The sequence below is a fragment of the Syngnathus typhle genome, linkage group LG22 (assembly GCF_033458585.1).
Source record: "Syngnathus typhle isolate RoL2023-S1 ecotype Sweden linkage group LG22, RoL_Styp_1.0, whole genome shotgun sequence".
Lineage (NCBI taxonomy): Eukaryota > Metazoa > Chordata > Actinopteri > Syngnathiformes > Syngnathidae > Syngnathus > Syngnathus typhle.
Window position 1 is genome coordinate 2,309,835 of NC_083759.1, and position 27,128 is coordinate 2,336,962.

Genomic DNA, 27,128 nt, shown 5'->3' on the forward strand with positions numbered 1-27,128 from the left:
TTTTCAGTCGGCCCATCCATCCTGGGAGAACGAAAGATTTAAATTTGACAAAAAAATGAAAAAGGAAAACTATGTTAGAAGGATGCAATAATATAGGAGGAAGGAGGGTCAGAAAATAAAAGATGGCATGGGTAAATAAAATAGTTTTTTAAAATTGTACACCTAATTTTGAACTTGCTTGTGGGCGTTTCTGGTGGTCTTTAAAAAAAAAAAAACGACGCCCAGCTAGCTCACTTTAGTCTTGCTCGCCCCCTGGTGGCCAACGCTGGGCACCACATTCCCCCAAAAAAAGACACAAACTTCCTCGAATAAAAGCACTTCATTTCAACTGTCAAAGTGATTTTAATATTTTATTCGTGCATGTATTTATACTTTTCTCTCTTTTTTCCATTTTAATTTACTTTTGTGTTGCCGTTTCTATGAAAACTGCTGCAGCCCCGAACATAACTTTTGAAGGCAAAGCAATACAGTCTCTTCAAAACATTAGCACATATACATTGTGTAATAAATGTTGTTTTTATTCGTATTCATTTGCAGCGAACGCGTCGTTTCGTGACGTCACGCAAACGGTGACGGCGAGCTTGCCTCACGTCAACTTTAAGTAGGAGGATTAGCATGTTTGAAATAAACGTCTTAAAACGCATGAAGCGTTGGCCCGAAGCTCAGTTTCTCTCCCCGGTCTGCAATGACATCATCTGTGTTTTGGACACACTGCTAGGATAGATTGAAATGTTTTAGCCGCCGAGAATTTGAGCCCATTTAAAATAAAATAAAAATTATAAAGCTTCTATAGATTCACATAAGTGACATCCCGGAAACGGACAAAATAAAAGCTGCGTCACGTCGTTTTATGTCGTCGCGATTATCTGCACAAAATCGTGTTATTAAATGTAAACCCGCCTCTCGAAGCAACAATGTCACGCAAAATGGACAACAACGGCTTGCCGTTCTTGCCGGGCTTCTCTTTCCAGGATGTAACGGTAAGCAGAACTTCCACCCTCTCATTTTGTAACATTTTAAACCAGTGTGACCAGTTTTAAAAACCCATTCACCACTGCTCCAGTCTAACAGCATGCCATTCATTTCCACAATTGTCAAATTGAACATGATTTGATGACATAGTCTGTGGTTTTCTAATTACCCAGCTAGACTAAAGTTGCCTGGCGGTTTTGCATTCCAAATGCACATTTTAACATGCAAGTTAAATGTCTGATGTCCTGCCACATTGCTGGTGGAGAATCTAGCAATTCTAGCAGTAGCTAAAAAAAAAATGCAAAGTGTGTCATGGACTTAATTGATGTTTGTTTTTCCCTCCCCAGAAATCAGCCTTCCATCGCCCTCAGACTTTGTCCTATTTCAGAGGCCTGGCATTGGTCCGTCCGCCCAGGCTGGGCATCGGACTGGAGCCTCTTTTAACAGAGCAGATGATGCAAGAGGAGCTCAGCGGCATGTCCGGTGACATGCCCGACTTCACTTACGGCTCCTTTGACACCAAGTATGTAAAAGACTTGGTCAATTTGTCCTACCACTCGGCTCCCTCGCCCACCCACCCGGAAACTCGGCCTTTCATCCCAGCTTTTGTTACTCTTGACAAGAAGGTACGGTGGATGGAATTTGCGTGTAGCAAGATGAAGCGTATCATTTTTTGGGGTGGTTTTTATTTGCAGGTGCTTTGCTTCAAAGCGTACTTTGAGGAGGAAATCAAAAACAGTCGCGAAGAGAAGAAATGCGTCCGTCATGTGGTTTTGTATTACTACCTCGAGGACGACACCATTAGCATCTCCGAGCCTTGGGTGCCCAATTCCGGGATACTGCAGGGAGAGCGAATCAAACGCCACCGTCTGCCCAAGAGGGAACCCGGGAAGCATTACACCTGGAAGGACCTCAACCTGGGCGTGGACCTGGAAGTGTACGGTGTGAAGTATCGGATCTCGCAGTGCGACCCGTTCACCAAGGTATGACGTGCTTGGACGGACATGTGACCTGTGCGGATATGCAAACGTCTGTGCCTTTTGCAGGACTTTTTGCAACGTCAGGGTATTATTCTCAACCCGCCTGTGGAAATGCCATTGGATACTTACCTCCAGGGCAGAATTAAACCTCCGCCAACCTTCACGACGCCCTCAGAGTTTGACAGCAGGTACCAGTTTCTCCACATGGATCGCAAGGTAAAGTCTAAAAATCAAACTTGGATACCTATGAGAGATTCACCGTAACTGTCCACCCCACCCCCCACTCAGGTTTTGCGTTTCTTTGCCTTGTGGGATGACTCGGAATCCGAGCTGGGCGAAGTCTTGCCCGTTACCATCCACTATTTTCTGGTGGATGACACGGTGGAGATCAAGGAGGACCATAAACCCAACAGCGGCCGTTTTCTTTTCCCCGTGCTGATGCAGCGGCTGAGGATACCCAAGAAAATGAAAGAGGGTCACGGTAAGTTGCCAAATTGATCAAGCGGTTCAGTTCAATTCAGCTTCATTCCAAAACTCTTTCCAGATCAATTCCCGAGCTGCGTTATGGAAGATTCGGTGGAGGAAGTAGAAGAGTACTTCTCCCCCAAAGACTTCCAGGTTGGCAAATCGGTGACGATCCTTGGACGCCGTTTCCTACTGTACAACTGCGATGGGTTCACCAAAGACTATTACCATGACAACCACCCTGAGATGGACATCAAAAGCATCGAAGTACCCAGAAAGTTGGGCAAGTTTGAGGGCATGAAGAGGGTGAGATTCATCAAGTATTGGCAAAGTCTTGCATATGTCAGCACTTCTCCTGATCCATATTTTTTTTTTTCCCAGGAGATTCCTCCCTACAATGGTTTTGGGTCATTGGAAGATTCTCTCCAGAGTTGTTTATCTCTGATCCCTCTACCCCCCAGAAAGAACATTGTAAAAATGTTGGAGAACGATCACAAAGTGTTACGCTACAGCACCCGATTGGTGCCACCTAAGACCGCGTCAGAGTCGCAGAAGCGCAGAGACGCCGAACGACTTTTTATTTTGTCCTATTACCTGTCGGACGACACCGTCAGTATTTTCGAGAATCCCAAACACAATTCAGGTTTCAAGGGCGGATCGTTCCTGAGAAGGACACGAGTTCCCAAGCCCGACAGTTCTGTGGACAATCCCGATTATTACTCGCCGGCGGATTTCTCAATTGGATCGGTTCTGGATGGTGAGTGTTTTGGTTCCGGTTGAGAAAAAAATGCCAATGAAATGCTCATCTCTGTTTATTTTGTGGTCCTCTTGTAGTTTTTGGGCACCAGTTCATCCTGACAGACGCTGACCGTTACGTCCTAAACTACCTGGAGACCAATCCCAGCCAGATTCCCTCGGAGACACTTGAAACCATCCGCCAGAAGCTGCAAGCCGAAACCAATCAGACGGCAGAACAAAAAGGTCATTTTTAGTGATAAAAGAAATTCAAATCCCTTGAAAATACGAGTTGAACTCCTTGTACGTTTTTCCAGAGCCGCCCTCGTGATGTCACAGCAACTTTGTGCTTAGGACCAGAACTGAAGAAATGGAAGTGCTTCCGAACAAAACACGTTGATTTGTAGATAAGTATTTTATGTTATGTTTGCTTAGAGCCTAAGTTTTAATGCTTTTTTTTTTTCTTTTCATATAGGGGCTCACTAAAACTATGGTCAGGTTTTAACGAACCAAAATAAGTTGACAGATTTAAAATGTTGCAAGTCTTGCATGTGTATAGAGATCATAACTATTTTTTGCCATGTAACAAAGTCTATCAAGAATGGCTTTGTGGTCTGCGGTGATTGCTAGGTATAAAAATTTCAAGTCAAATATTACATAGACAAAAATGTTTATCAGATAATGTCATTATTCATCATTGAACACATTTCATGGAATGGCATGCAGTAAAGTACATTATAATGTGCGTAAAGGAAGTGACAAAGACATGATTTCATTGGGAAGACTTTTGTACTGGTTGGCCAAAGTCCCTCCCTTCCCCTTATCCTACTGATATAATTTAACATCAAGGCTGTATTACAGTAAACTTTTATCATTATGTTATCATCTGTAACATTTTGTTTTTTTGTTTCTTCGCTACTCTCAATGGACCACCAGACTGGAAAAGAAGCAAAGCTGGCTCAATGGCAATCAGACGAGCAAATACAGTACTTGGTAACGACGATTACATGAACACATTCAAAAGTTGCGACACAGTAACATGTGCTACATACTGTGTTTGTACACTTGTGGCATTTTGCACTCCTTAATATGGAAAAGCAGGTCATGTGGATGTATAAAAAAAAAAAATAGATTTGCTGAGGAGAGTAAATGTCTCTTGGGCTCGAGCAATTTCCTTGGATTTCATTTTCCAGCGTTCAAGCCTAATTCGTAGTCACAGTCCCCGGAGCGTGTCGGGATGGATCTCGCCAGCTCGCATCTCGGCTTCTCAGCTCAGTCGGAATGTTTTCCTTAGGGAGATTTGAGTTTTTTGAGCCGAGGAGAGGTTCCGTTCTCGGCTTTGACCACTCCGTTTTCATAATGCCCAACTACATGGAGAAGAAACACGGCAATGAGAAGGAGCTTCCAAACACGTCGTTCTCTCGTGTGTACTCACGAGAGTCTCGTTTCATTGGCCGAAGGGCTTGCTTGGTGGCGGCCTTCTTGCGGACGGCTTGCTCATGTCGGAATTCCCTCCAGCGCCTCAGCTGGAAACGGATAAACTTCCAGAGGAGCCAAGATTGGGTCAGGCAGACTAGCAGAAGAACAGTCATCCTGGGGGAAAAAACAAAGATTAGAACTCTTGTAATCAAAAATTGTAAAAATCCCTCACCGTATGAGAACAGTGTTGAAGTTGCCGGTCTCCAAGTCCAGCACCTGGTTCTCGCAGCGGGCCAAACCGAACCCGATGGCGAGAAACATGAGAGTCAGCGTCGCCATGCGAGTAATCACAAAGCCGGCCGCCCAGATGTCAAACCTAAAGGAGAGGATGAAACATTTTCAGGTAATTCCTCAAAGTCATTCAAATCGGGTCAACTTGCATTTTCTGGTGGTTCTCGTCTGTGAAGTAGAAGAGCCTGGCGATGTGGAAGCCCAGCTCGGAGACATACTGGAGGAAGAGCAGCACCAGACCCACGCGGTTCAAACTTAACAGGTCCACAAAAATCAAGTGGTTAATGAACTGCTTTTTAATCTGCAGGTCAACAGGCTGCTTACTTGAGCAGATACGCCGCCGAGATGTGCACCAGATACAAGCCGATGTACTGCAGCTGACGAGAGATCTCCTCCTGGTGACCGACCAACACATTACATTTTCAAATCTGGTCATAGCGTGGGACCGAACCCATTTTCTCCCGTTACTAACCTTCCGCACTTTTTGGAAGTAAAGTTCCGGTAACGCATGGAGCCAGTAAGCCAGCTGAGTGAGGTAGAAAAACTTTACCTGGAACCTGAATCGCATACAGATAAGTCAGATATTGAATCTAAACTATGTAGACACGTGTCCATCATACCTGAGATGTGCGTGGGGATAGTTTTCCCAAAGTCTGCTCGGATGCAAAAGATATCCTTCCTGTGATATCAAAGAAAAACCTTTTTATTACTTCCACAGGAAAAGGAGAAGTCTACACGTGACGAGTGTGACACTCACAGTAATGAGGACGTAGAAGCTCCACACACTGGACACCAAATGAAACACGCACAGTTGACCTGACTCATTAAACTTGGTGTTCTTACTCTTGGAAAGATGGAGACGCCTGTTGATTTTCTGGGAGCAAGCAAAACTGGTTCAAGTGCATTGACAACAATCTGACCACTGAAGTTCCTGCGCTACTCACATCTAGAAGATACTCCTGCACCACTGCATGAAGGATGATGGTTATAAAAAAGTAGAAGAGGATGGTGGCGCAGTCCTTCCATCCATAATGATACAATGTCACTTCTCCATCTAAAGGACACAGAGGTGCACACAACATATCAGGTGGATTTAACAAGTTCTCAAGGAACATTTTTATTGAGCCAATCAAATCATATTTCACAATTCCGTTATGCACTGTATACAAGGATACCTGGTGTCAATGTGGTGACATTGTACTGGGGCTGGATAAATAATATGGCTGTCTTGGCTGTTGCCTGAAAGTGAAATTCAAATTTATTAATGAATGGAGACCCCACAACATCACAAATGAGTAAAGTTGGCACAAAAAAGGTTTATTAAGAACACAGCCATCAGATTTAATCCTAATAAATCAAATGAATCTAAAATTCAATAAATCTGAATGGGCCACTTTGCGGGCAGTAATTAAGACACCTATAAAATAGGTGACCCAATGGGTTTTCAGGTGACACGTCAACTTCTATAACGAGGAAACGAGGGGGGGGGGGGGAAATCCCCATCAGGCATTTTTGAACGAAACACCTGAGTATTTGTGTATGTGTTGTTTCTAAAGTAAATTGAGAGCTAAGTATGCGTGTCTGGAAAAACTGCGACGAATAATTGGTTTAAAAAGGAAGCACTTGCTCATGGTCGGACCTCGGAGGGATTGAGACGTGGCAGTAACAAATATGGTCAAGGAAGGTAAGACTCTTCCTCTTTTCCGCAATGTCTTTCACAAATAAAAGAGAGACATCGCGACGTGTGCACAGTTCAAAGCCAAAAACGAACGTTGCGCTTTTAGTTTGAAGGCGACTGTAGCGTTGTTTCCGTCTTAGTCCGGCTTCCTTTTTTTCTAAAGTGACGTGAATACTGTTATCAAAAATGTTGCAGACACCCAGAAACTTTGACTGCAAGTTGTATTTAGGCGGATAAACTTGCTGCATTAACGTGTCAAAATAGTCGATGATCGCTGCTAAATAGCAGTTTTTTCGCGTTTTAGTTGCGATTGTTTTGTCGACAGCAAATAACTTAAGTTCACAAAAACTTTAGTCGCCAAATTTGCATAAAGCCCTGCAGCGGTTATATAAAATGTTTTTCCCTTAAAGGCAAATACATCTCAACATTGAGTTTAGCCATCAGAAACGAAAGCAGTTGTGTAACGAGAGGAAAAGAAACTTTGCCCATCTCACCTCAAACATCAATCCAATCAAAATAAAGATCACCAAACTGAAGACAATGTCGGCGTGGTTCTGGATGAGAAACTCCTGGCTGAAGAAAGGATAACTTTTGTTTCTTCGGCGAAACGCCATGGCAGTTCCCTACAACTATTCTATAATTCTCGAAAATCTTTTCTCCTTCTCCTCCTGACTGCAAAGTTCAGCGAAACTTTCCCACTAGAGTGCGCATGCGCGTCTTCATAAAGGGCGAGTGACTGAAATACGTACCTCCATTTGAGGCCATTACGTCAGGTGAAATCAGGTTAGGCATTGCATCTAGTTTGATCAATTACATTTAATTTCATACCACCAAAAGTGTCAGCAACCACATAACTGATATTGTGAAGTTAGTATTGTTATCTATGTAAAGCTCGTAGCTCATTTGTTGACTTTTACTTTATCAAATTTCACATGTAGTAAAAACAAATCCTCAGTACACTATTACTCAACCTTTTTTAGCATTTTATTTGACGCCCCATAAACCTTTCTCCCATTTATTAGTAGGCCTAAAATAAACGAAAATAATTTGGCCCGTACGGGGATCGAACCCGCGACCTTGGCGTTATTAGCACCACGCTCTAACCAACTGAGCTAACCGGCCACGACGTCTGTGGTATGTATCATGTTTTAACAACGTAGAATAAGAGCTCTCCAGTTCAAATTTGCAATAGTGATGTGCATTCCAGTTCTTTTAAGTGAACTGAATCTTTAGAATCGGTTCACTCAAAAGATTTGTTCAAAGGAATCGTTCACCGAATCGTTCGCTACACTTTATTTAGCAAAGAAGGAGGAGAAGATGCCAAGGGACAACAGCAGGGGATAAGCTGAGCGTGGCCCTTTAAAAGTGCGCAGTGACGTCATCTATTTTGAGAGCGCTGGCACGCAGCGGGCGAAGAAAGAAGCGGACGCACGGGGGGCGAAGGATCCGTACGATAATGTCGCCGCTTCGGAGTCTCCTCCTCGGCCGCCCAGCACCATGATTAGCACGTCCGAGGCCGTGGGCCGCAGGAGGCCGTCGGCGGCCCGGCGGAGCGAGCGCTGGATCGCCTGGTGTCAAGCGGCGCTACTCGGCGTGACGGCGCTGGTCATCGCGGCCGAGAGGAGCGCTCGTAAGTGGAGAGGCGTCCGTGTCAATACGCGCTCGAGCTTGCAGGGAGCTGAACTGAGATGGAGAATCGATTTTAATGACGTGTTTTATCTGCAATGAATGAAGGCACGGTGCTGCGAGGGCGGTACTGATTCGGCTAGCATGCTAACGCCATGCAGGTTTCGATTCTAGGTCTGTCGGGGCTGACCTTTAGGGGTACTCACCTCCCAGTTAGAATGTCAAACAAACAATACCTTGGTATCAATAAAGAGCCTGGTTTTATTGGAGTATAAAATTAAAACCAATTTACAGCTCAACAAAAAGACATTCCAATAAAAACATAGATGGTTGTCTCGCTGACAGTCGTGAGGTTTGAATCTGAGACATTTGCATGTTCTCACTGCACTTTGTGCGGGTTCCAAAAATAAGCATGTTGTGTTGATGCTGGAATTACACGAGCGCTACACTGACGGAAACAATCATTCTACACCGAGGACGGATCTGATGGATGACTTGCTGACGAAGCAAATCGATGGTCCAAGGACAGAACATGAAGTGGAGCGTGAATGTGAAATGGGACTTCAGTCAATGGCACCGACACTGGTCCACTCTGGTCACAACACAACAACTCTGGTCAGATTTATTCATTCATAATAATGATTATAATTCTTTTGTTTGTATTTTCCAGTCCTCTACTGTATAGGCTTTTACCTTTGGAATGATGAGACACGCTGGGCCGGTTTCACGCTCGGGCTCTTCCTTCCGGGTACCGCGGTCCAGCTGCTGAGCGTCAAATGGTACTATGACGATGGTGACGATAGGAGGTGGTACCTCTCCACCATACATATTCTTCACTTGGGCATCTTCAAACGGTAAGAACCCCTGAAACAAAATGTGACCTGTGTTGTGAGTCATCCAGTGAAAACTCAACAAATCATTTGGGGAGAAATAGTCACGTGAGACGTCAACATCATTTATTTTGCAAAAGGACCAACCTTGAAAGGGAAGTTACTATCAATTTTGTCCACTGTACTGGAATGCAGAGTCCTCCTATGGAAAGCTGTGTTTATGTCGCCCTCTGCTGGTAGGCTGTGGGACTGCATGAGGTACGTGTCACGCATGTACGGCTCGGTGGCGGAGCTCGGCGCTGTCGTCATGCTGCAGGCGGACGTCGCTGCCCTTTGGCTCTTGGAGGCTCTGGTGCTCAGCCTGCCCCAGAGCCTCCTGCAAGCGTATATCGTCGTGTCCACCGACGTGGGCATCATGTCCCCGGGTAAGCCCAAATTGCCCCCATCTTTTACCAGCTCAAGGCAGGCAAACATTTCCGTTGTCCTTATAGTGGCCTACAGCTGTGGTCTTTGCGTGCTGTCCGTTTCCTGGGCCCTGGTGTTGTACAGCCGCGCCTGCTGTCTCATCCGGCCGGGCCATCTCGCCATGCCTCCAGCGGCCTTGCTCTGCCAGCTGGTGTGGAGGGCGGGCATGCTGGGCGCCAGGGTGACTTGCCTCATGTTCTTCGCCAGGGTGTTCAACTGGTGGGTCTGCGGTGTGGCAGGTGAGGAGCACATTAGAATCAGACGTCTTCACTGGGACAAGTGTGGGAGTTGCTGGCGGGCTTTTACGCTACGCATCTTGACAAGATGCTGGTCTGCAGGTTTTCACTGGCTGACTGCCTCCTTCTGGCTGGTATCGCAGCAACCAGACATCTGCACCGGGCCCTGGTGTTGGCGTGCCTTCAACAGTCTCCTGGGGCTAGTCCACGTCTTCCTCTTTCTCAACGTTAAAGACGGACCGTCGCGCTTCCGCATGGCCAGCTTTTATACAGTAAGAAGCAGTCGAGCTATGTTTCAGTACCAAAGTTCTTGCCTCTTTCTTTTCTTCCCCTTTCAGTTCATGCTCATTGAGAACACCACATTGTTGCTGGCTGCCTCCGATTTACTTAGCGAAGCATCGTGGGACAACATGACCCTCCCCATCACTGTCCTGTGCAGCTTTACCCTGGGTGAGTTATTATTCATTCGCTGACCTGAGAAAAATGGCTTAAGTAGCAAAATGCTAATTTGGACATATTTCTCGTCGCCAGGCGCTACCTCCCTGGTTGTCTACTACCGGTTCCTTCATCCCAAGTCAACAGAGATAGCCCAGGGTCTCCACCACAACCACATGGGTAGCACGTGCATCGAACGAGGGGAGTCGTCCTTCTCTCTCGGGGACAAAAGTCTTCCGGTTGGCGGCGAGCAAAACCACGGCAGCTTCTCTCTCTCCGGTGTGGCCGGTTCACTGCTGGAGCATCCGAGCACATGCGGAGGCAGGCCCAACAGCTCCTGTCCCTGTTACCACCATCACTGGCTTCTCATCCGACTGGCCCTCAAAACGGGCGACTTGGGTAAGATCAACCGGGCGTACGGGGCGGGTGGAGCGGCAGCCATCTTGGACTTGGAGGAGTACAACCAGGAGTTTAAGAGTAGCGAAGGCATCCCCTGCTCGACAGAGGGCAACTGCGAGGGCGTCTCGACGTCCGAGTCTCAGGGGCCGGGCTTGGCGCCGCTGTCGGACTGCAAGGACGAGTTCCAGACTGTGAGTGAACCCACCTCCTTTGAACAAGCAGAGGATGACAGTCTGGAGATGGAGAGTCCGCTGGAGTCGCCCGCGTCGGATTTCAAGCGCAGCTCGCCTGAGGGCAAGTCTGTATTTGGAGACAGTCCGGAGCCATATTTCTGCCCCACGGAGTCCAGTTCCACCTTGTACTTCAGTGCGGATCCCCAATCGCCCAGCAGCGCCAGTAACCCTCATTTGGACCGGGATGCTGGGGCTTTGGAACAGGGGGCGCGTCTCAATTCCGGTCCAAGCGATCCGGCTCTTCATAGGGACATCCGAGGGCTGATCGGCCGTGTTGGGCCACGCTACACATCCACCCCAAAACTGGACTCGGGAGTGCTGGACTCTCCCTCAGGTGTCCCTCACCTCACCGGGCCCAGAAGGCAGCTCATAATGTCCCGAAGGGACAACAATGAACATTTCTGACTGATTCAGGGATCGGGTGAATCCATGACTACATTTTTAGCTTCTCTGTTATAAGGTGACAGGACATACCTCAAATTGAGCAATGTGAGGCGAGCATACAGTGTATAAAAAGCTATTACCGTCAAAGACGTAGCAATATATTGCACAAGTGCTAAATTTACACTCGGAGCCATTTGATGGTCTTTTAATGCTATTAGTAATAATAAGCTAATTGGCGCACATTCAACAAACCTCTAAGCTGTAATCATTCATCAACAACCATATTCCCTCAAATTTGTTTGACGCCACGCACCAATTAATCCCCGGGTGCATCACTGTATTAGATTGTATAGCAATTAACACGTGTAGCCTTTACATTACAAAGTCAAAGTTTGTAACCTGAGTGATAAATCATATGAGTACATTGTAGAATTTATGAATATAGGCTACACCCATGATATACGTAAATACCAGACAAACTTCATCGGTTGGCAACCTGCAGCGTATTTGTTAAAAAAAAATCTGCCTCAATATACTTACTGTATGTATTTTGGGCATTTACTGCAAACATATCAATTTGCTGTGCTTTGAGCTGAATGGATTGATGTGTTGATTGATAAAATCTGAACTGTGAATTTCAAAGCCACCAGTGGCTTTAAATAAGCAATAAAATGCAGACATATTGAAATAAAGTTATTTTAAACTGTGACATTCTCCTCATGCGTGACATGAATCGGGATAACTGGGCGGTATTAATTCGGAAGTAAACAAATATGATTTTCCCTAATGCGGTGGCCTGTCACGTGGTACGCGAGTGTATTCCTGGGGGGGCGCGTGTGACCCTGGGGAACAGGCTTTTTTTTTGGCAGTACTAGAATAAAGTGTAATTGCGCGTTTACTACAGCAGGGGGCAGTGGCGCTCTCATTGTTACTTCTGTCACGTTTGCGACAGTGCAACATTTTACGACTTACAAGACAAGTTAGGATAGTCACGGTGGGGAGGGGGGGCGCGAATAGTTTTCTTCTTGCTAGGGGGGGGCGTAACAGAAAATAATTGAGAAGCACTGGGTTAAATAAAGGTTAACCTAAAAAAAAAAAAAAAAAAAAAAAAAAAAAAAGTGAACCCTGAACTTTGAACCCGCGGTGACCCCGCGGTGACCCGGTGGTGACCCCGTGGCCCCGCGGTGACCCCGTGGTGACCCCGTGGTGACCCCGTGGTGACCCCTGGGTGACCTTTGAACCCTGAACTTTCAACTCTAGTTAAAAATCGAAAATGTGCACATGACCCCGTGAACTTTGAACCGACCTTTGACCCCTGGGTGAACTTTGAACCGACCTTTGACCCCTGGGTGAACTTTGAACCGTAAACTTTGACCTTTGACCCCTAGCTAATTACGTTCTTTTTTTTTTTTTTTTTTAAACCGGCATAGCAGAACGATCCATGGTCTTCAGATGCCGCGCTGTCGCCATCTCCTGGTCAGTTAGTGAAATGCTTTTGCTGATGTTTTTTTTTTCTCTCAATTAAAACAAATCAATTAGCCAGTTGGTTTTCTTTATTTAATATCTATTATCAGACAAAACCAAATTGTGAATCAGTCACCTAGGCTATAGCAGAACAAACAATCCATGGTCTTCAGATGCCACGCTGTCGCCATCTCCTGGTCAGTTAGTGAAATGCTTTTGCTGTTTTTTCCCTCTCAATTAAAACAAATCAATCAGCCAGTTGGTTTTCTATATTTAATATCTGATATCAGACAAAACCAAATTGTGAATCAGTCACCTAGGCTATAGCAGAACAAACAATCCATGGTCTTCAGATGCCACGCTGTCGCCATCTCCTGGTCAGCTAGTGAAATGCTTTTGCTGTTTTTTTTCCCTCTCAATTAAAACAAATCAATCAGCCAGTTGGTTTTCTTTATTTAATCTCTGATATCAGACAAAACCAAATTGTGAATCAGTCACCTAGGCGCATGAAGCATCCCCTTCCTATTAGTAACTATAAACAAATAAATGTTTAAATCGGAGCCTCGTGGAGGATTGGTGAGAAAAGTGTTAGAGTTTGTCATGTCATAAAGGACAATGTGCGGTCTGAGTGAGCGGAGCGCACCCGCATCGCCAGTATGAAGGATAAGTGGCACATTGCTGCCCTCTAGTGGACGAACCACAAGATTACATTATTGAAAAAAAGGAGCCTTAGATAATAGGAAAGTATACATACTTTAATGCCAAAAATAATATTTTTTTCTCCATTCCAGTAAAACATTTCAGACATTTCAAATCATTTAAAAATCCAATGCAAGATTTACAGAAATAGGAAAAAAAAAAAGCTGTTTACCTAGAATACATGTTAAAAGAAGTGATCTGAAACCAAAGCACATTTCCCCACCTGATCAGTGCTTACACACCTTTCTAAATATAGAGAGCTCATATGACTCTCGCAACAACAAGCAACAACATCACAATCAAAAACAACAACGAGGTCACTTGTCAGCATGAGGAGGTATATACGCGGTGGACTGCCCGAGTTGGAATTCTTCAACCGAGATTGTTTTGTGTTCAAGGACATAATAAGGCCATTATGATGAACAATAAACTGCACACATTCGAGTCTGTGAGGGTAAAGCCATAATCAATGGACGTGAAAGTCAATTAACACGTGTAAGGCTATCGAGTAAAACACAATAAAACACATTTTTGGAGCGGACCAGTAAGAGCTTTGGTTAACACAAGCCGTGACAAAAAAAAAAAAAAAGAAACTTTGCTGCATACTAGTATGATCAAATGCATATTTGTTCAGCAAAACAGTATACATTCATTCATTTCACCGCTGACAATGACCTTGATGGCAAAGCGCAAAGCAAAGAGTACATCAAACTTTGTCGTTGGGGTAACCTGGAATGAAAATCTCACTAATTTGTTCCCATTGAAAAGCCTTCCAAAACACAAATGCAATTATCACTCAGCAATTGACTTTACAAATTTACATTGACATGAAGCTCAATCAGTAGTTACATTGATTGGTAAAAAGTGTTACAATAATGATTTTAAAAAAAAAAAAAAAAAAAAAAAGCTGACATCACATCAGGTCATCTGTACAGAGTGATTTTTTTGTAATCTCAGATGGGTCAAGTTAGAATTGGGCGTTTGCACCGTTGTGGGAGTACACACCCGACTTGATTCATGGCCAATCAAAGCGGTGCCTCTCAGTTTTTCTGTTTTTTTTTTTAATTCAGCACTGCTGAGGTGCGCAATCAACATGACGGACTCACTGAAGCACAGTACATGATGACCCAGTGTGAGTGCAAAACCTTCACAAATGCATCTTCTTAATCTCAATGGGGAAATTTTTGAAAAAAACACTTTGCAATGCCTAACCAATGTCTACATTAGTATAAAACGCGAGCCGCCACACAAAAGGGCGTGTCACCACTGATTATCCTCAACTATTAAAAAATAAAAAAGCGTCTGGTACCAACGGCGGCGCAACTATTTGGCCAAAGACAAAAACTGAACCATTTTCGGAGATAGTTCTGATAAACTGCGTCATCCCAAAATGCGGCGAGACCAACACCTTTCCCGAAGGGCTTCGGCACTGCTCCGAAGCCGCCCACTGTGTTACAAACGTAAAAAAAGAGGTAGAAGAAAAAAAAAATAAGAAAGCTGAACATATGAGGTAGGTGTCTTGCTGTAAACTAATCAAAAATGAAACGGAAGACCTTGGAGTTTGCGGCAACTTGCAAATCCCAGTACAAAAAGTATCAGAAAACAAATAAAAATTCAAGAGGTAGATCATGATATCAGGACATGGAGTGGAGCGGTCTCTCCTATCTCTTGAGTGGATGACTCCCAAAAAGAAGACAATTGCTCCTTTGGGTGAAATTCCCTGAGAACAGTCATCATCGCGAGAGTGGAAAAAAATAATAATAATGTACATGATACAAAAAAAAAATAAAAAAAAAGGGGGCTGTTCTTTTGCGTGGTTTGGTCATTGATTGGTTCTCTGCATTGGTGACAGACGCGTACATTCTAAAATCCCCCCCCAAAAATCTCATTCTCCACGAGCAATGTCAGCGAGTCTTTCGACAAATCATTATTTTGACGGTCCGTTAGTAAACATGTGGTCTTTTATGTGCTGTGGAATTTTGATTTTAAAAACAGCCATTGCTCGAAAAAGATTGAGGTCTCACATAAACACCCCACGATATACACACACAAGAGGGCTATCATCTAAGTTAGATCTTGAAAAAAAATGACTTAATAAATTCTCATTTATAGATATAATCCGGACTTCACATATATATTAATAATTTTCAAGCCGTTGCGGTCTTCTTAACATAATGAAACTCTTCCGATTAAACTAAGCTAGTGGAATAAAAAGGCGTGTCCATCTATGACAACGACGACAAAGGCTTTGCAAGCATACAAACGTTCACCTCTCAATTGGATCTCATTAGATTGTGACTGGAGAGTATATAAAATGGGTTAAAAAATCTTCTGATCCATCTGGAATCCATTAAGGTTCCCTAAAGATGGCTTTTAACAGTCATTTATGCGCGGATTACATCTTAAAAGGTGGCGACTCCCATATGAACCTTCTTAAAATGTGTTAAGAAAAAAAAAAAGAGTAATTGAGCATGATGACATTTGTGAACAGTAGGTATAAAATAAAATAAAAAGAATAATACTAAGGAGGAAATCAAACCATGATCGTTGCATGTTTGCCTCCTGAGCTGCCCTGATTGAACACAAGATGGCGCCCTTGAAGTCAGCATCCGTAGCCGTCGGATAGTCACCGTGGCTTCCCTCGGATCGTCGCCGTGGGACCCTAACAACAAATACACATCAAGAGCTGAAGAAATGAAAACCCCCCATTTTGTCACAGCTGTGAGGTAGATGAAGCGGTGGTGTCGAGGACGAAGAGACTTTCTTTTAGGACTTCCTCCACCTCTGGGTCCGGGGGCCGCGGTGACTTTGAGGCTCTTCGGGGGACGAGGATGAACCTCCCAGGGAAGAGGCGCCGTAGCGCTCATCCTCCTCCGGGGGAGCGAGGTAGCTCGACGACCCCGGGCTGGAGGCGGAGGTAGACGCGTGTTGGTCCTGAGAGCCTGCGGGGGGCGCCAGCACCTTGTGGGGGCATTGGGCCACCATGTGCGTGATGCTCTGGCAGTAGTGGCATTTCTTTGGCTGGGGAGGCAGGTTACACTCCTTAGCGTGGTGGTCCAGACCGCCACAGTTGTAACAGCTGCGAACACAAAAAAGAAAACTGATCATTTAAATAATCCTTAAAAGTTAACTCAATATTTTAGTATTGTCATTTCATGACATGAATACTTTGGATCAATAAAGGCTGTAAAACATCTGGAACTGCAATAACCACAATTCACCACTTGATGGCAGTATAACAGCAAGATTAAAAAGGAACTCTGGGGTAGTTGTGCTGCTACTACTACTACTCCTAAAACTATTACTGCCAATTAGGAATATAAAGCTAAAGCAATTCATATGAAGAGTACTTAAGCAATGTCTTTTTTTTTTTTTAAATGACTTAGGGAAAACGTTCTAATTATCAATACAAGCAATTCTGCCAAACAAAGAAAGCCATGAGGATGTATTCAAATGAATAAGTTCACAGTGGTTAAGGGTTGGGTCTGATGAGAAAAGAAAAAATGGCATTAGAGGATTTGTTCATTACAAGGGAGAGCAAAGCTGCCTTGAATACAATTTCAGGCACCATTAACATTGAAGGAAAGGCTGGGCCGTGCATCGCAATGCAGTACTGTGCCGCGCAATCAATGACTTGAGTCTCCATATGGATCTCTTTGACATTTCCTCCGGAGACAAAATTGTCCCAGACGGGAAGTAAAAAAACAAAGGGGTGAAATAATGTGGTTGCACAAGTGTGCACACCCTCCAATAAGAGGGATGTGAATGTGTTCAAAACCAATCACATTCAAAGTCAAGCTCAACGGAAGTCCGCAGGTGCCGACCAGAGTGACAAAGACAAGCAGGATGATGTCACCTAATGCCTTCAACGCCGCCTATCAAGCACCTGAGGCACAGTCACTTGACCACTGACGCCGGATCGGTTGTCCCCAAATAGGCTGAATTATTCAGGCGTGTAAAATGACCTTCGACCGGACGGTTTCTTTGACAGAACAGGTGTGATCTTTTCATTTACATTATAGACCAGGACGGGATGGAATCCAACGACCTCCTTCAAGGAGATCCATATTTAGGTTGAAGTCATTGATTGTGCTGCGCTGCATTTGGGATGCAAATCACGCTTAGGTGAAACGCGGCAAAATTGATCTTAAAGAAGCACGCGTGTCGGGGGCAACAATAACCATGGCAACAGTCATGGACCGCATGTAGTCAGTAGGCTGACCTAAAAAAAAAAAAAAAATTTAAATAAATAAGCTCACCACTGTCCATTTAACATATATGGACTAAAGAATCGGGACGCAAAATCTGGTGTCCCAATACTTCTGTCTATGCACCTCTCACACACACTTGTGTTGAATACCTACCGGTCTCCCTTTGGTTTACGCTTCTGGAGCGGGACTTTCCCTTTGGGCCTCCTCTCGCTGCCAGCGCAGGGTCCCCCGCCCGGTCCGGTCACCCGCAGGGACTCGAGACCCTTGCAGGACTTCTTGTAGGTGAACTCCACTGGCACACCTTCCTTTAAGCTTCGGAAGCCCTCCATCACCAGCTTGCTCTGAGAGACGAAAGGCTTGGTTAGAAGTGGAAGTAGATTTCTGGAATGACTGAAGAAATGTGAGATGGACTGAACGATGATTTCAGTATTCCTGACTGCGGAAGATAAAAAGGGGCCCTGCTTCGGTGACCTTGGCGAGAACGCGACACGTCTCTCGGTTGCAGCACACGCGTGTAAGTGTGAGTAGGAGACATGATGTCAAATGTAAAGGGAAGGAGGAAAAAAAATGCTCAGCAGTGTCCCTTCACACTATGGCCGTTACCATGACGACAGTACGTTATACATGAAGCCAAGGGTACTCGACAGATGCTTTGTGAACGTTCACCTGTCTGCTCTTTTGGTCTGTTCATTTATTTTTCTATATTTTTTGTAACTTAATTTTTTGTGAGTAATTTAATCAATATATTTTTTGGGTCATTTTTTTTCCACCCCTTTACTGATTTCTTTACAACCAAGACATGACGAGAATGGCAATAAACAGCACTCCTCACCAGGTCAAAGTTGAATGCTTTGCCCCCCGCCGCCCGTAAAACAACAAGCCGCTCCAACCGCGAGCGACTTCCACAATGCAGCAGTGAGGAAGCCACACGAGGCCTTTTGTTCGGCAGCGCCGCACAGGATGTGTAGCGTCTCTTCTTCCTGTCCGCGTTGGGTTTGCATCTCACAAAATGACGCAACTGGAAGGGGATCCGTGCTGGATCGGCAAAAAATCCAAACATTCGCATACAATTGATATTTGAAAAGAAGTTGAATAGATTTTTTGGTGGGAATTTAGAATGGACGGATGGGACCAAGGAAAAAAAAAACCTTGCATCTTTATCTGGATCACTCGCACTGCCTTTTTTTTTTATGGTTAAATATTAATTAATTACTTTACAATATATTGAAACCCATGACTACTTTTGATTTGTTAAAAGGTAATCAAATTAGTTATTATTATCCAGGTTTTACGGCCTGTAACAAATATGATCTTCTTTTCTTTTTTTAATTGTTTATCAATTTAATGGGCTGTTCTAAAATATGCTAACACATTAATCCAAAAACATTACTTCCTTTGTAAGAGCACGCACACATACACACACTTCTAGCCTATAACCCGAGTACTCTCCTCCGGAATGACCTGGTGGGTGTCCTGACCTGCTCTGAAAGTTTACGCGCAGGGGTCGTGAAAGGGCACGGAGGGGAGGGGGGAGCAGGAACGACCGAGTGTGGAGGAGGGTGGCGAAGGAACGCCTCCGGAGCATTCTGTTCGGCTCCAGCGGAGGAGCAACTTCTGATCGGCGCTGATGGAGTGGGTGAGGGGATCTTGAGCCTTGCAAAGCCCCCTCCCCCATTTGGTCAGGAGGTCACCGGCGGAAGCCTCAAAGCCCGAGCCCCGCACCGGCAACTTCTCGGAAATCCAAGAAAGGCCTGCGCGTACGTTCGTTCTATAGTTGTCAAATAAATGCAAAGCTGTGCATTTTGACCCGCGTGTGTGGGAAGGAGCGCACAGCGTGCCATCGATCCGTGCTGGCTCAAAATAGCCTTCCTTTTCACCAGCCGGGCCCTCGTCATCACCAGAGCCGCCAATCAATACAGGAAGCGGTAAGGTGAGGGGGTGAGGTGGAAGCGGAGATGACCGCCATTACCCCCACCGCCGCTCTCCTTCCATAGCGACCACCCGCTACTGCCAGGCTAATTATGGGATGCTTGGAATTAGAGTATAGCCGCGTCGGGAGGGTGACGGCCATCAGCGGATGCGGAAAGTAAAGATGAGAGAGATGAGAGCGACACACGCACATTTCAAAACCACCCACAAAGCCCTAAAGAAGCCTCGGCATATCGGCATTAGCGTCCGTGACCTTTTAACTCCCGCACGACCCCCATCCGACACTTCAAAGCCCTCGTGTTCCACTGCCTCAGCAGCTGCCATTAAGACTCCATAATGGGGCCGCAGCAAATGATTCTTTTGATACTCGCTTATCCTGGCAATTATTTTGCAACACCGATCAGCAGCTATGGAAGATAAGAGTTTCGTCTGCTAGCTTAATGCTAACTACATAATGTGATGCACCGTAGATGGGCTAGCAGAAATTAGCATGGTTGTTACAAACCTAGAAGAAAATAATAAAAATAGCATCAAAACACCATATAAGAGACGCCACAGAAGACAAATAATTTGAAGCTCGATGTTTCGTTATCAACTTTTGCTACCGACATTTCATATTTCATAGCTGCAGACGGACTGCGAGTGGAAAGCCGTGCAAGTCAACCTCCTCTCACCACCACACGCAATGTATTATTCATCGTGAATGGCTAATAATCAATGCTCGTTTAAAAAAATGCATAAATCTTCTTTTCTTTTTACACTGAATATTGAATAGAGAATTGTTTTCAAATGCTAATATGTGTCATTTGGGTCAAAATAGAAATGCATCTCTGTACTGCTGATAAGTTCTACTATTTTAAGTATGACCAACACATTTCATACACCTCAAAGGAAATCACGCAGACTGCGCAAACCGGAAAATTGGAAAAAACCACACACGCTTAAAACATGGCCGACACGACTCCCACAAAATAGGAGGTCACGTGACCACATCTTTCTTCTTCTGCCATTTTTCAGTGGCGGCGCGGCCCTGGGTGAGATAGCCGAGAGACAAAGCCTGCCGCTAGCTATCTGGAGGCCGGAAGGGGGCGAGGTCTGCATGCCAAAGATTGGAAGATTGAAAAATGGCAACTGTTAATTCGACAATTTTATACAGGACCCACTTACTTGAAATTGGTTCACAGAACTGCCCAAATGAAGGAATTCCCAAAATGCAGTCACACGTTGGTGTACTGTCAGGTGACATGGACCAGAGGTTAATCTCACTAGGGGCCCACTTTAACCTCACTGCACAAAAACACACTCTGGGCTCTTCTGGTGGGCGCGCACTGGCACCCAAACACACACCGAACCTAAGACAGCTTCCAACACATCCCATGCAACATGGTTGCAAACACACACACAGAGGCACTGTTAATTGAACACACACTCTCTGGAGGAACGGTCCGCACCCTGATTACCAACAAAGGGCAACCACCCCCACCTCAAAAACCCATAAGCAACCCTCCTGCCTTTTTTTTTTTTGTCTTTAAAGAAATCCCTCTTCTCGCTTTAAAGAATTCCCGAGGAGAGCGCGCACCCCTCCATGTCCCAGCGGGAGCCCATACACACACGAGCGTGCGCACACACACTGAAAAGGAAGTGATCAAATAGAAGAGCCTAGATGAAGAGACCTCCCGTTCTCTGACAAACACACACACATCTTTTCTTCCTGCCTCAGCTTGTGGATTTATTTCCGCTTTCCTATTAACAATCAAATTCTATCTATCCGTTAGAGAGCAAAAAAAACAACAACGCAAGCAAATCGGTCTGATCGGATATAGTAACGCGCTCCTCTCACTGGAGCCACTTTCTATTTTTAGAGTCCATTAAGAGGACCAGGGGGCATGAAAGCGATGCAGCGCCGCGTCAACGTGAACGCCGGTGGAGGTCGATGGCCACCCCACGCCAAGATTTAGGTTTTGCCATGAGTTAAATAGCACTGATTTGACTTCATGTTACAACATGGCTGCTTCTATCTCACCCATAATGTGCAAAGTTAAGGCAAATGAAAATGAAATGATGAAACTGCCTCTCGGCATTCTTCCGCCTTCCTTTTCTAATTTCCACTTTAAAAACAAGGCCGTAAAAAGGGCAATTGAACAGAGGGAAGAGGATGTAGTGAGATTGGCTGCGAAATAAGTCGAGCGGATACAAGAAGGGAGACAAAATCGAAACAAAAAGCCTGCAAAAAAAGAAATATGAGCAGCAATATTTTTTTTTTTATCAAAAAATAATACATTTGCAAACATCTGCTTTTGTAAAATTTTCCTATGGATATTTCAGACCAGTAACCGAATCAGAATTTACATTTGTGCATTTTTTACACTGCAAAAATGAAATAATTTCCCGATTTTAAATAAAGGGACAAAAATGAATAAATTTTTTGTCCGATTCATCGTCAAAATAATTGTTAGTTGCAACCCGAGATGATCTTGTATGCCATTCAAGATTCCTTAGCATCAAACAACAGTTGTAATTTGTCATATTGTGCACATTCTTAAAATAATTTCTTTCACATCATAATAGAAGGAAATAATTCCCAAAAACAATTTCATACATTTTAAAGCGCTTTTAACATCAACTTGTAAGCTTTTCCAGCATCCTAATGGCAGATTTACTCCACTCAAAATTAGAACTACTAATATAATCCATACACATGTATTAACCAGTTTATTCTGCATCACATAGCAGCACTATGTCATTTTTTTCACCAATACTCAAAACGTTTTTTCCACATCATGCAAAATATATACCTTTCCAAACCTATAAGTTTTACGGGCAGTCTCATCACCATATATTGCATTCCAGGCCTCCATCTAACAAGCAAACTACTGCGTCTAAATAGGAAGCACTCGTACAACTATTCTTTCCCAACCTTCCAAATTCCAGCATTGAAATTCAAGCATTTCCAAGAATTTCAAGCACCCGTGGGAACCCTGCGGGGCCAAGTGGGAGACACTTCTCCTCCCTCTGCAGGCAGGAGGGAGGAGGAGGAGGAAACTACACTTGCAGCATGTGGCCAAGAGAGGAAATAAGGCGTGTTTTGTCTCCTTTTTTTTTTTTCAGGCCGTGGACAACGCGTGATCACATCACACGTTTGCCTGATGCAAAACATCTGAGCTTGTAGTAAATCCCGTTATGATCGCCACAACGCCTGTGTGTGTGTGCGTGTGTTACCACCTACTTGGTGGACGAAAACATCCAGAGGGGGGTCGACGGGGGTCCCATCGCTGCTGGTCATGGAGATAAATCCAAAGCCCATGCGGACGTTGAACCATTTGCAGAAGCCTGATCCTGACCGGACGTGGGGAGCCCGTTCCTCCTGCTCAGTGGACCTGGTGGGTACTCCTTGGAAACAAAAAAAAGACGAATAAAAGTGAGCAATTTCAATGAAGTGGAGGTGGTGAGGTTGAGTGACGTTTGCGGTTGGTGGTAATTCTCGAAACTAGTCGTCACGCCGTTCATAAAACAGTATGTTTAGTTCCACGTTTGAGCAAAGGCCTCGCTTAAAAGTTACCCCCTTGTTTTGTACACGTTGTTTGTACTCCTCGTGGGGAGTTCTGGGCGATGCTGGTCCAAAATGCAGGTGTACTGCCCACATGTTGGACGTGCTTTACTGGACTCCCAAATACACACTTTCGCGCGCTCGTTCAAACGCGAACGCGCACGTACAACAAACAAACAAGCGAGTGGACACTTTGGAACATTTGCAGGCCAAGTCGTTCAGGTTATTCGGTTTAAAAATGAGAGAAAATAAGAGTAAGGGGACCTTCGGCCATGTTTCCCCGCGGACCCTCTGCGGCCAAGTTGCGGTCGAGAACCTTGTGGAGCCAGCGAGCGCTGCTGCAGCGGTCACCATGAATCCGACGTCGTCATGCCCGTTGTGGGGCCACGCATGCTGCGGCGTGCGTGGCTCGGCCGGGTGTCATGTTGGCCCTCGGGCTTCCCTCGGAGCCCCCCGCGTTCCTTTTAGCAAGCTGCACCTTTGCTCTGTGCTAGCGTGAGCCACCCACATCCACAACTCTCTCTCTCCCTCTCTCTCTCTCTCTCTCTCTCTCTCTGTGTGTCTCTCTCTCTCTCTCTGTCTCTCTCTCTCTCTGTCTCTCACACTCACTCGCCTTCCCACTCTCACAACGGGCCCCGCCCCCTCCGCCGAGCTTCCGCGCTCTGATTGGCTGCCGACCTGGCTGTGGCTGTTTTCGTCGTAAGAACACGTGACCTTGTCAATTGCAGTATTTTTCTTTTTTTTCCCCCACTTCCACTGAGCAACTCTCTCCTTATGCTACTTAGTGTAGGAATTAAACTAGCAACATTCTTTAAGTTGCAGGTATTTAAGAGTAAGGTGTTGGGGCACGTGTTGGATTTAGCAATAAATGTGTACAAAAATGGCAGAGCTGTATTCTATTCATGCTTCATTTTCTTTATTTTTAAATCTAATATTTATTTATGACTAAATGACAAGAATCAAATCTATCTATTTTAAGGGGTGTACATACCTCCAATAAAAGATAAAAAGAACTGTAAGGATGTCATACTGTTCTGTTGTGAATGCACACAGAAAGGAAACGAGTAAAACCTGGAGCATCCCATTGCTTATTTTTTCTTTCAATTTCTTCCCTAAATATCTGGTCTGTTTTCCGGTGTGCGCTCCCCGTGTTGTTTTTTAGCTCGCGCAGCGAGCTCAAGTCACCTCCTTGTATCTTTTTTAGTAGGCACTGCAGTGGAGAGCTGAACTCACAACTCTGGAATGTGACTGGAAAACCCAGAAAAACAAACCTGCTGAAAACGGTGACGTTCTTAGTCGCCCGTCATTCTCAAATCAGCCTTGGGACGTGAGGACCGTTATCTGCTGCAATTGCCATCCAATTGTATATGAATAAATATTGTGCATTATTAAATAATCTATTTATAAACATTTTCTAAAGCTAATGTTATTCTCCATTGGTATAGTTACTTGCAAATACCCCAAATTCCACACATGCCATTTTCCTGCTTGGGGAAATGAATGCAAGGTGTAAAGTTGTACAACTTTACAATCTTGTGATGGAGGAAATCAATACAGAAATTGGATGAGGAAACCTGCCATCTGATCGGCCAGTCTAGAATCGGGGTGCGCGTTCCCAAGACGTGCAAGGAGGAACGAGGAGAAAGGAGGGGGCACGCTGCAAGGAATGGCGAGTGAAACAACAACAAGCCCATCTCCACCCACCAAAGAGCTCAGAGCCCACCCTCCGGAATTCACAAGTTCAACCCCCATCAGCCAATGAGCCACCCACACACAGTCAGGCCCCGGCCCGAGCCCGCCTAGGCCCAACCCCGGCCCGGCCCGGCCCGGCCCCCGCGCACACGCTCACGCAGGCCCGTTTTGGAAGCAAAACGATTACCGGGGTGGATGATACAAAACATGATCGTTATCAGTTATTCTGCGACTCATTATAATCCGTTAGGAATTTATTTGATTCACATAGGTTTAATTCAAATAAAAAGAATATATTTGGATTGTGTTGATTAATGACAGACAAAATCCATCCATCCAAACACATTTTTCAAGTTAACTATTATTGTTAGGTTTTCATCGTCATTACATCAGCATTTTCTCAAGTTTTATAAAGCACTATACAACCACGGAGCAAAATTTAAAATGTTTCTCGCCACATCTAGTTTAATGTCTTAATTGCTCAATAAGAGCATTTGGGGGGGCATTACTTGTAAAATGAACAATGCTTTTTTTTCCTCATGAAAGAACCTACCCCTAGCAATCTTATTTAGCTTTTCCTAATTCCCATGAAATAAAAACCAGGTGATGTCACCTGGCACAAAGATGTTTCCTTTGGGTAAGTAACATCAAGTAAGTTGTATTGGGGCACACACGGAGATTCCTGAGCTGCTTGACTACTATTCCAACTTTGGACTCCCTCACCCCAGTTAACCCGACCCAACCCCCACATGCATGCAGGCAAGCCTGGGTAGGCTCCCAGAGGAAATGTCTCTTTTCTACCCTCACTTGCTGTCAATGCACTTCAAAGGGGTTCATTGAGTTCGTTTCTCGCTTTTCATTTTTTAAGTGAGCAGGGGGGGTTGTTTTTGTCGCTTATTTCATGCATTCCAGCCACCAATCCTTCACCTTTCTTATATCCCACCATATGAGATGTGTAAACATTCGGGGGCAAAGCAGGTAGCTCGCTCCCACAAATCTTTCTAATCTCACTTGACCGTTTTGCCATGCAGAAATGGGATTACTTTGTCGATTATTTTAATAATCCCCCTATTCCCCCATAAATCCCCGTTAATTGTCTCAATTTTAATGATCAACTTCAGTCAAGACTTTTTTTTTTCTTTTTGCAAAACTTTTCAATGCAGGTAGAGCAAGATTTCATACGTCAGATTGTCATATTTCGTTGATTACAAAATTAAACAAACGAAAAATTTGCATACGTCCTTAAAATCGCGCATGCGCTTAGCATAGATTCTTATTTCAGCACGCATTTGTCGCCAAAACTTTGTTGCACGCTCACAACTTTCCAAACATACTTTAAAAGAATCGTTTGACTTTTTACAATTACCTTTGGTATTTTCACGGGGTTAAAAAGCTATGAAAAACCAGCGTAAGAAAATAGTCTGCAGCGGGAGTTATTTTAACAAGTTTATTTTTCCCACTACCCGACTGGTTTAAATGGCCTCACACCATCCGAAAGAGATAAATAAGACATTTTCTCAAAGACTAAATAGTATTGACAAACAGGATTCATGGTCGAACGCAATATCGGTGACGTCATAGGATGTAGAGGGGCGTTTTAGGACAGACCAGAACAAGGGGGGGGAAAAGGCGCACAACTAACCACTTCTGGATGACTAAATCATTTTTTCGGTTATATTTTGGACCTAAGAGGTTAGTGCGTCATCTTCTTATCGTTTCACCTAAATATCGACTCTTTTGTTTCTTTTTTAAATGATTAAAAAAAAAAAAAAAGATTGTCAGGAAGGGGACCCCTTCGAATCTGATCGATTATGGTCTTTCCAGTGTTGAATTGCGTCCTTAAAATGATCTTTACATACAAACACGTAAAGTTAAAAAAATTCTTGACGAGTCTGTGGTGTTTCACTGGAGCAACATTTTGTAATATTGGAGCATAATTGAGGATATAAAAGTGACTTACCTGCAGGAGATGGCGCCGACATTTTCCCTGCGGCTTTTTGCCAAGCGAATAAAAAAGTGCACAAATTCACTTGCCAGCCGCGTTTTGCATTGTGCTGTCCGTCTGCAATTAAACACATTTTCCATGCATGAATATTTAATGGTCACATCGGAAGGTAAGATGAGCAGCTGTTTACCACAACAGACTAGTTTGTTTAGATTTTTTAAAACTTGTTTTTGAAGAGGCGGGTTGAATAAAAACGTCCTGTTTTTTTACTGCACGTTTAAATTTGACAAATGTTTCAACAGTGAAAAAGTCCCCTTAGGCTTGCACCTAAAAGGAGATAACGAGGTACAAAATAACTAACTCCATGGTGTCCCAAAGGTTCCTCAACAACAGGCTTCACTCCTCCTCCCTTTTCCGAGCTTCACAACATTTTGCTTACACAATGAATTAAAATGCTTGGCAGGCATTTTAACTGCCCATTGATACTCTATTT

At 44.5% G+C, this 27,128-nt stretch overlaps 4 protein-coding genes and 1 non-coding gene across 8 annotated transcripts; 2 read left to right on the forward strand and 3 right to left on the reverse strand.

The window, feature by feature from the left end:
- Positions 1 to 140: 140 nt before the first annotated feature.
- On the forward strand, positions 141 to 4,044 carry efhc1 (EF-hand domain (C-terminal) containing 1). The gene is made up of 8 exons (XM_061270018.1): positions 141 to 980; positions 1,320 to 1,955; positions 2,019 to 2,168; positions 2,241 to 2,433; positions 2,497 to 2,723; positions 2,799 to 3,174; positions 3,252 to 3,398; positions 3,470 to 4,044. The coding sequence occupies exons 1-8, from the start codon at positions 915 to 917 to the stop codon at positions 3,481 to 3,483; spliced, it is 1,809 nt and encodes a 602-aa protein (XP_061126002.1). The 5' UTR covers positions 141 to 914; the 3' UTR covers positions 3,484 to 4,044.
- Positions 3,806 to 7,252, reverse strand: tram2 (translocation associated membrane protein 2). Its single transcript, XM_061270020.1, has 11 exons — positions 7,035 to 7,252; positions 6,038 to 6,101; positions 5,807 to 5,916; positions 5,620 to 5,736; positions 5,483 to 5,541; positions 5,335 to 5,419; positions 5,187 to 5,257; positions 5,012 to 5,116; positions 4,804 to 4,947; positions 4,588 to 4,745; positions 3,806 to 4,519 (listed from the first exon to the last, which is right to left on the reverse strand). Exons 1-11 carry the CDS (start codon positions 7,152 to 7,154, stop codon positions 4,443 to 4,445), a joined length of 1,110 nt encoding a protein of 369 aa, XP_061126004.1. The 5' UTR covers positions 7,155 to 7,252; the 3' UTR covers positions 3,806 to 4,442.
- xkr5a (XK related 5a) lies at positions 6,374 to 11,857 on the forward strand. 3 transcript variants are annotated; one of them, XM_061270015.1, is made up of 7 exons: positions 6,374 to 6,546; positions 8,837 to 9,020; positions 9,237 to 9,421; positions 9,488 to 9,700; positions 9,800 to 9,969; positions 10,036 to 10,147; positions 10,229 to 11,857. In XM_061270015.1, exons 1-7 carry the CDS (start codon positions 6,534 to 6,536, stop codon positions 11,167 to 11,169), a joined length of 1,818 nt encoding a protein of 605 aa, XP_061125999.1. In that variant the 5' UTR covers positions 6,374 to 6,533; the 3' UTR covers positions 11,170 to 11,857. The 3 variants fall into 3 exon arrangements, with proteins under 3 accessions (XP_061125999.1, XP_061125998.1, XP_061126000.1); XM_061270014.1 differs by lacking the exon at positions 6,374 to 6,546 and adding an exon at positions 7,849 to 8,170; XM_061270016.1 differs by lacking the exon at positions 6,374 to 6,546 and having other exon boundaries at positions 8,183 to 9,020; positions 9,101 to 9,421.
- Positions 7,589 to 7,662, reverse strand: trnai-aau (transfer RNA isoleucine (anticodon AAU)). The gene has a single exon. It is a non-coding gene; the product is annotated as a tRNA-Ile (tRNA).
- A 1,489-nt stretch (positions 11,858 to 13,346) lies between the features above and the next one.
- Positions 13,347 to 26,881, reverse strand: lin28b (lin-28 homolog B (C. elegans)). 2 transcript variants are annotated; one of them, XM_061270046.1, is made up of 4 exons: positions 26,651 to 26,881; positions 22,678 to 22,841; positions 17,676 to 17,863; positions 13,347 to 16,390 (listed from the first exon to the last, which is right to left on the reverse strand). In XM_061270046.1, exons 1-4 carry the CDS (start codon positions 26,766 to 26,768, stop codon positions 16,078 to 16,080), a joined length of 783 nt encoding a protein of 260 aa, XP_061126030.1. In that variant the 5' UTR covers positions 26,769 to 26,881; the 3' UTR covers positions 13,347 to 16,077. The 2 variants fall into 2 exon arrangements, with proteins under 2 accessions (XP_061126030.1, XP_061126031.1); XM_061270047.1 differs by lacking the exon at positions 26,651 to 26,881 and adding an exon at positions 23,263 to 23,544.
- Between the last annotated feature and the right edge of the window lie 247 nt (positions 26,882 to 27,128).

What these genes read in the sequence shown, in the direction of transcription:
- lin28b (XM_061270046.1), bottom strand. Translation starts at nt 26,768, where the DNA reads ATGTGTTTAATTGCAGACGGACAGCACAATGCAAAACGCGGCTGGCAA. An exon ending in TGGATGTTTTCGTCCACCAA is followed by an intron (nt 17,864 to 22,677) that starts GTAGGTGGTAAC and finishes TTCGTCTCTCAG; the next exon opens with AGCAAGCTGGTGATGGAGGG. An exon ending in CGTAAACCAAAGGGAGACCG is followed by an intron (nt 16,391 to 17,675) that starts GTAGGTATTCAA and finishes TTGTGTTCGCAG; the next exon opens with CTGTTACAACTGTGGCGGTC.
- efhc1 (XM_061270018.1), top strand. Translation starts at nt 915, where the DNA reads ATGTCACGCAAAATGGACAACAACGGCTTGCCGTTCTTGCCGGGCTTC. An exon ending in AGTGCGACCCGTTCACCAAG is followed by an intron (nt 1,956 to 2,018) that starts GTATGACGTGCT and finishes TGCCTTTTGCAG; the next exon opens with GACTTTTTGCAACGTCAGGG. An exon ending in AATTGGATCGGTTCTGGATG is followed by an intron (nt 3,175 to 3,251) that starts GTGAGTGTTTTG and finishes GTCCTCTTGTAG; the next exon opens with TTTTTGGGCACCAGTTCATC.
- xkr5a (XM_061270014.1), top strand. Translation starts at nt 8,038, where the DNA reads ATGATTAGCACGTCCGAGGCCGTGGGCCGCAGGAGGCCGTCGGCGGCC. An exon ending in CGTGGGCATCATGTCCCCGG is followed by an intron (nt 9,422 to 9,487) that starts GTAAGCCCAAAT and finishes TTGTCCTTATAG; the next exon opens with TGGCCTACAGCTGTGGTCTT. An exon ending in GCATGGCCAGCTTTTATACA is followed by an intron (nt 9,970 to 10,035) that starts GTAAGAAGCAGT and finishes TTCCCCTTTCAG; the next exon opens with TTCATGCTCATTGAGAACAC.
- tram2 (XM_061270020.1), bottom strand. Translation starts at nt 7,154, where the DNA reads ATGGCGTTTCGCCGAAGAAACAAAAGTTATCCTTTCTTCAGCCAGGAG. An exon ending in GCTTCTACGTCCTCATTACT is followed by an intron (nt 5,542 to 5,619) that starts GTGAGTGTCACA and finishes TTGATATCACAG; the next exon opens with GAAGGATATCTTTTGCATCC. An exon ending in TTCAACACTGTTCTCATACG is followed by an intron (nt 4,746 to 4,803) that starts GTGAGGGATTTT and finishes TTTTTCCCCCAG; the next exon opens with GATGACTGTTCTTCTGCTAG.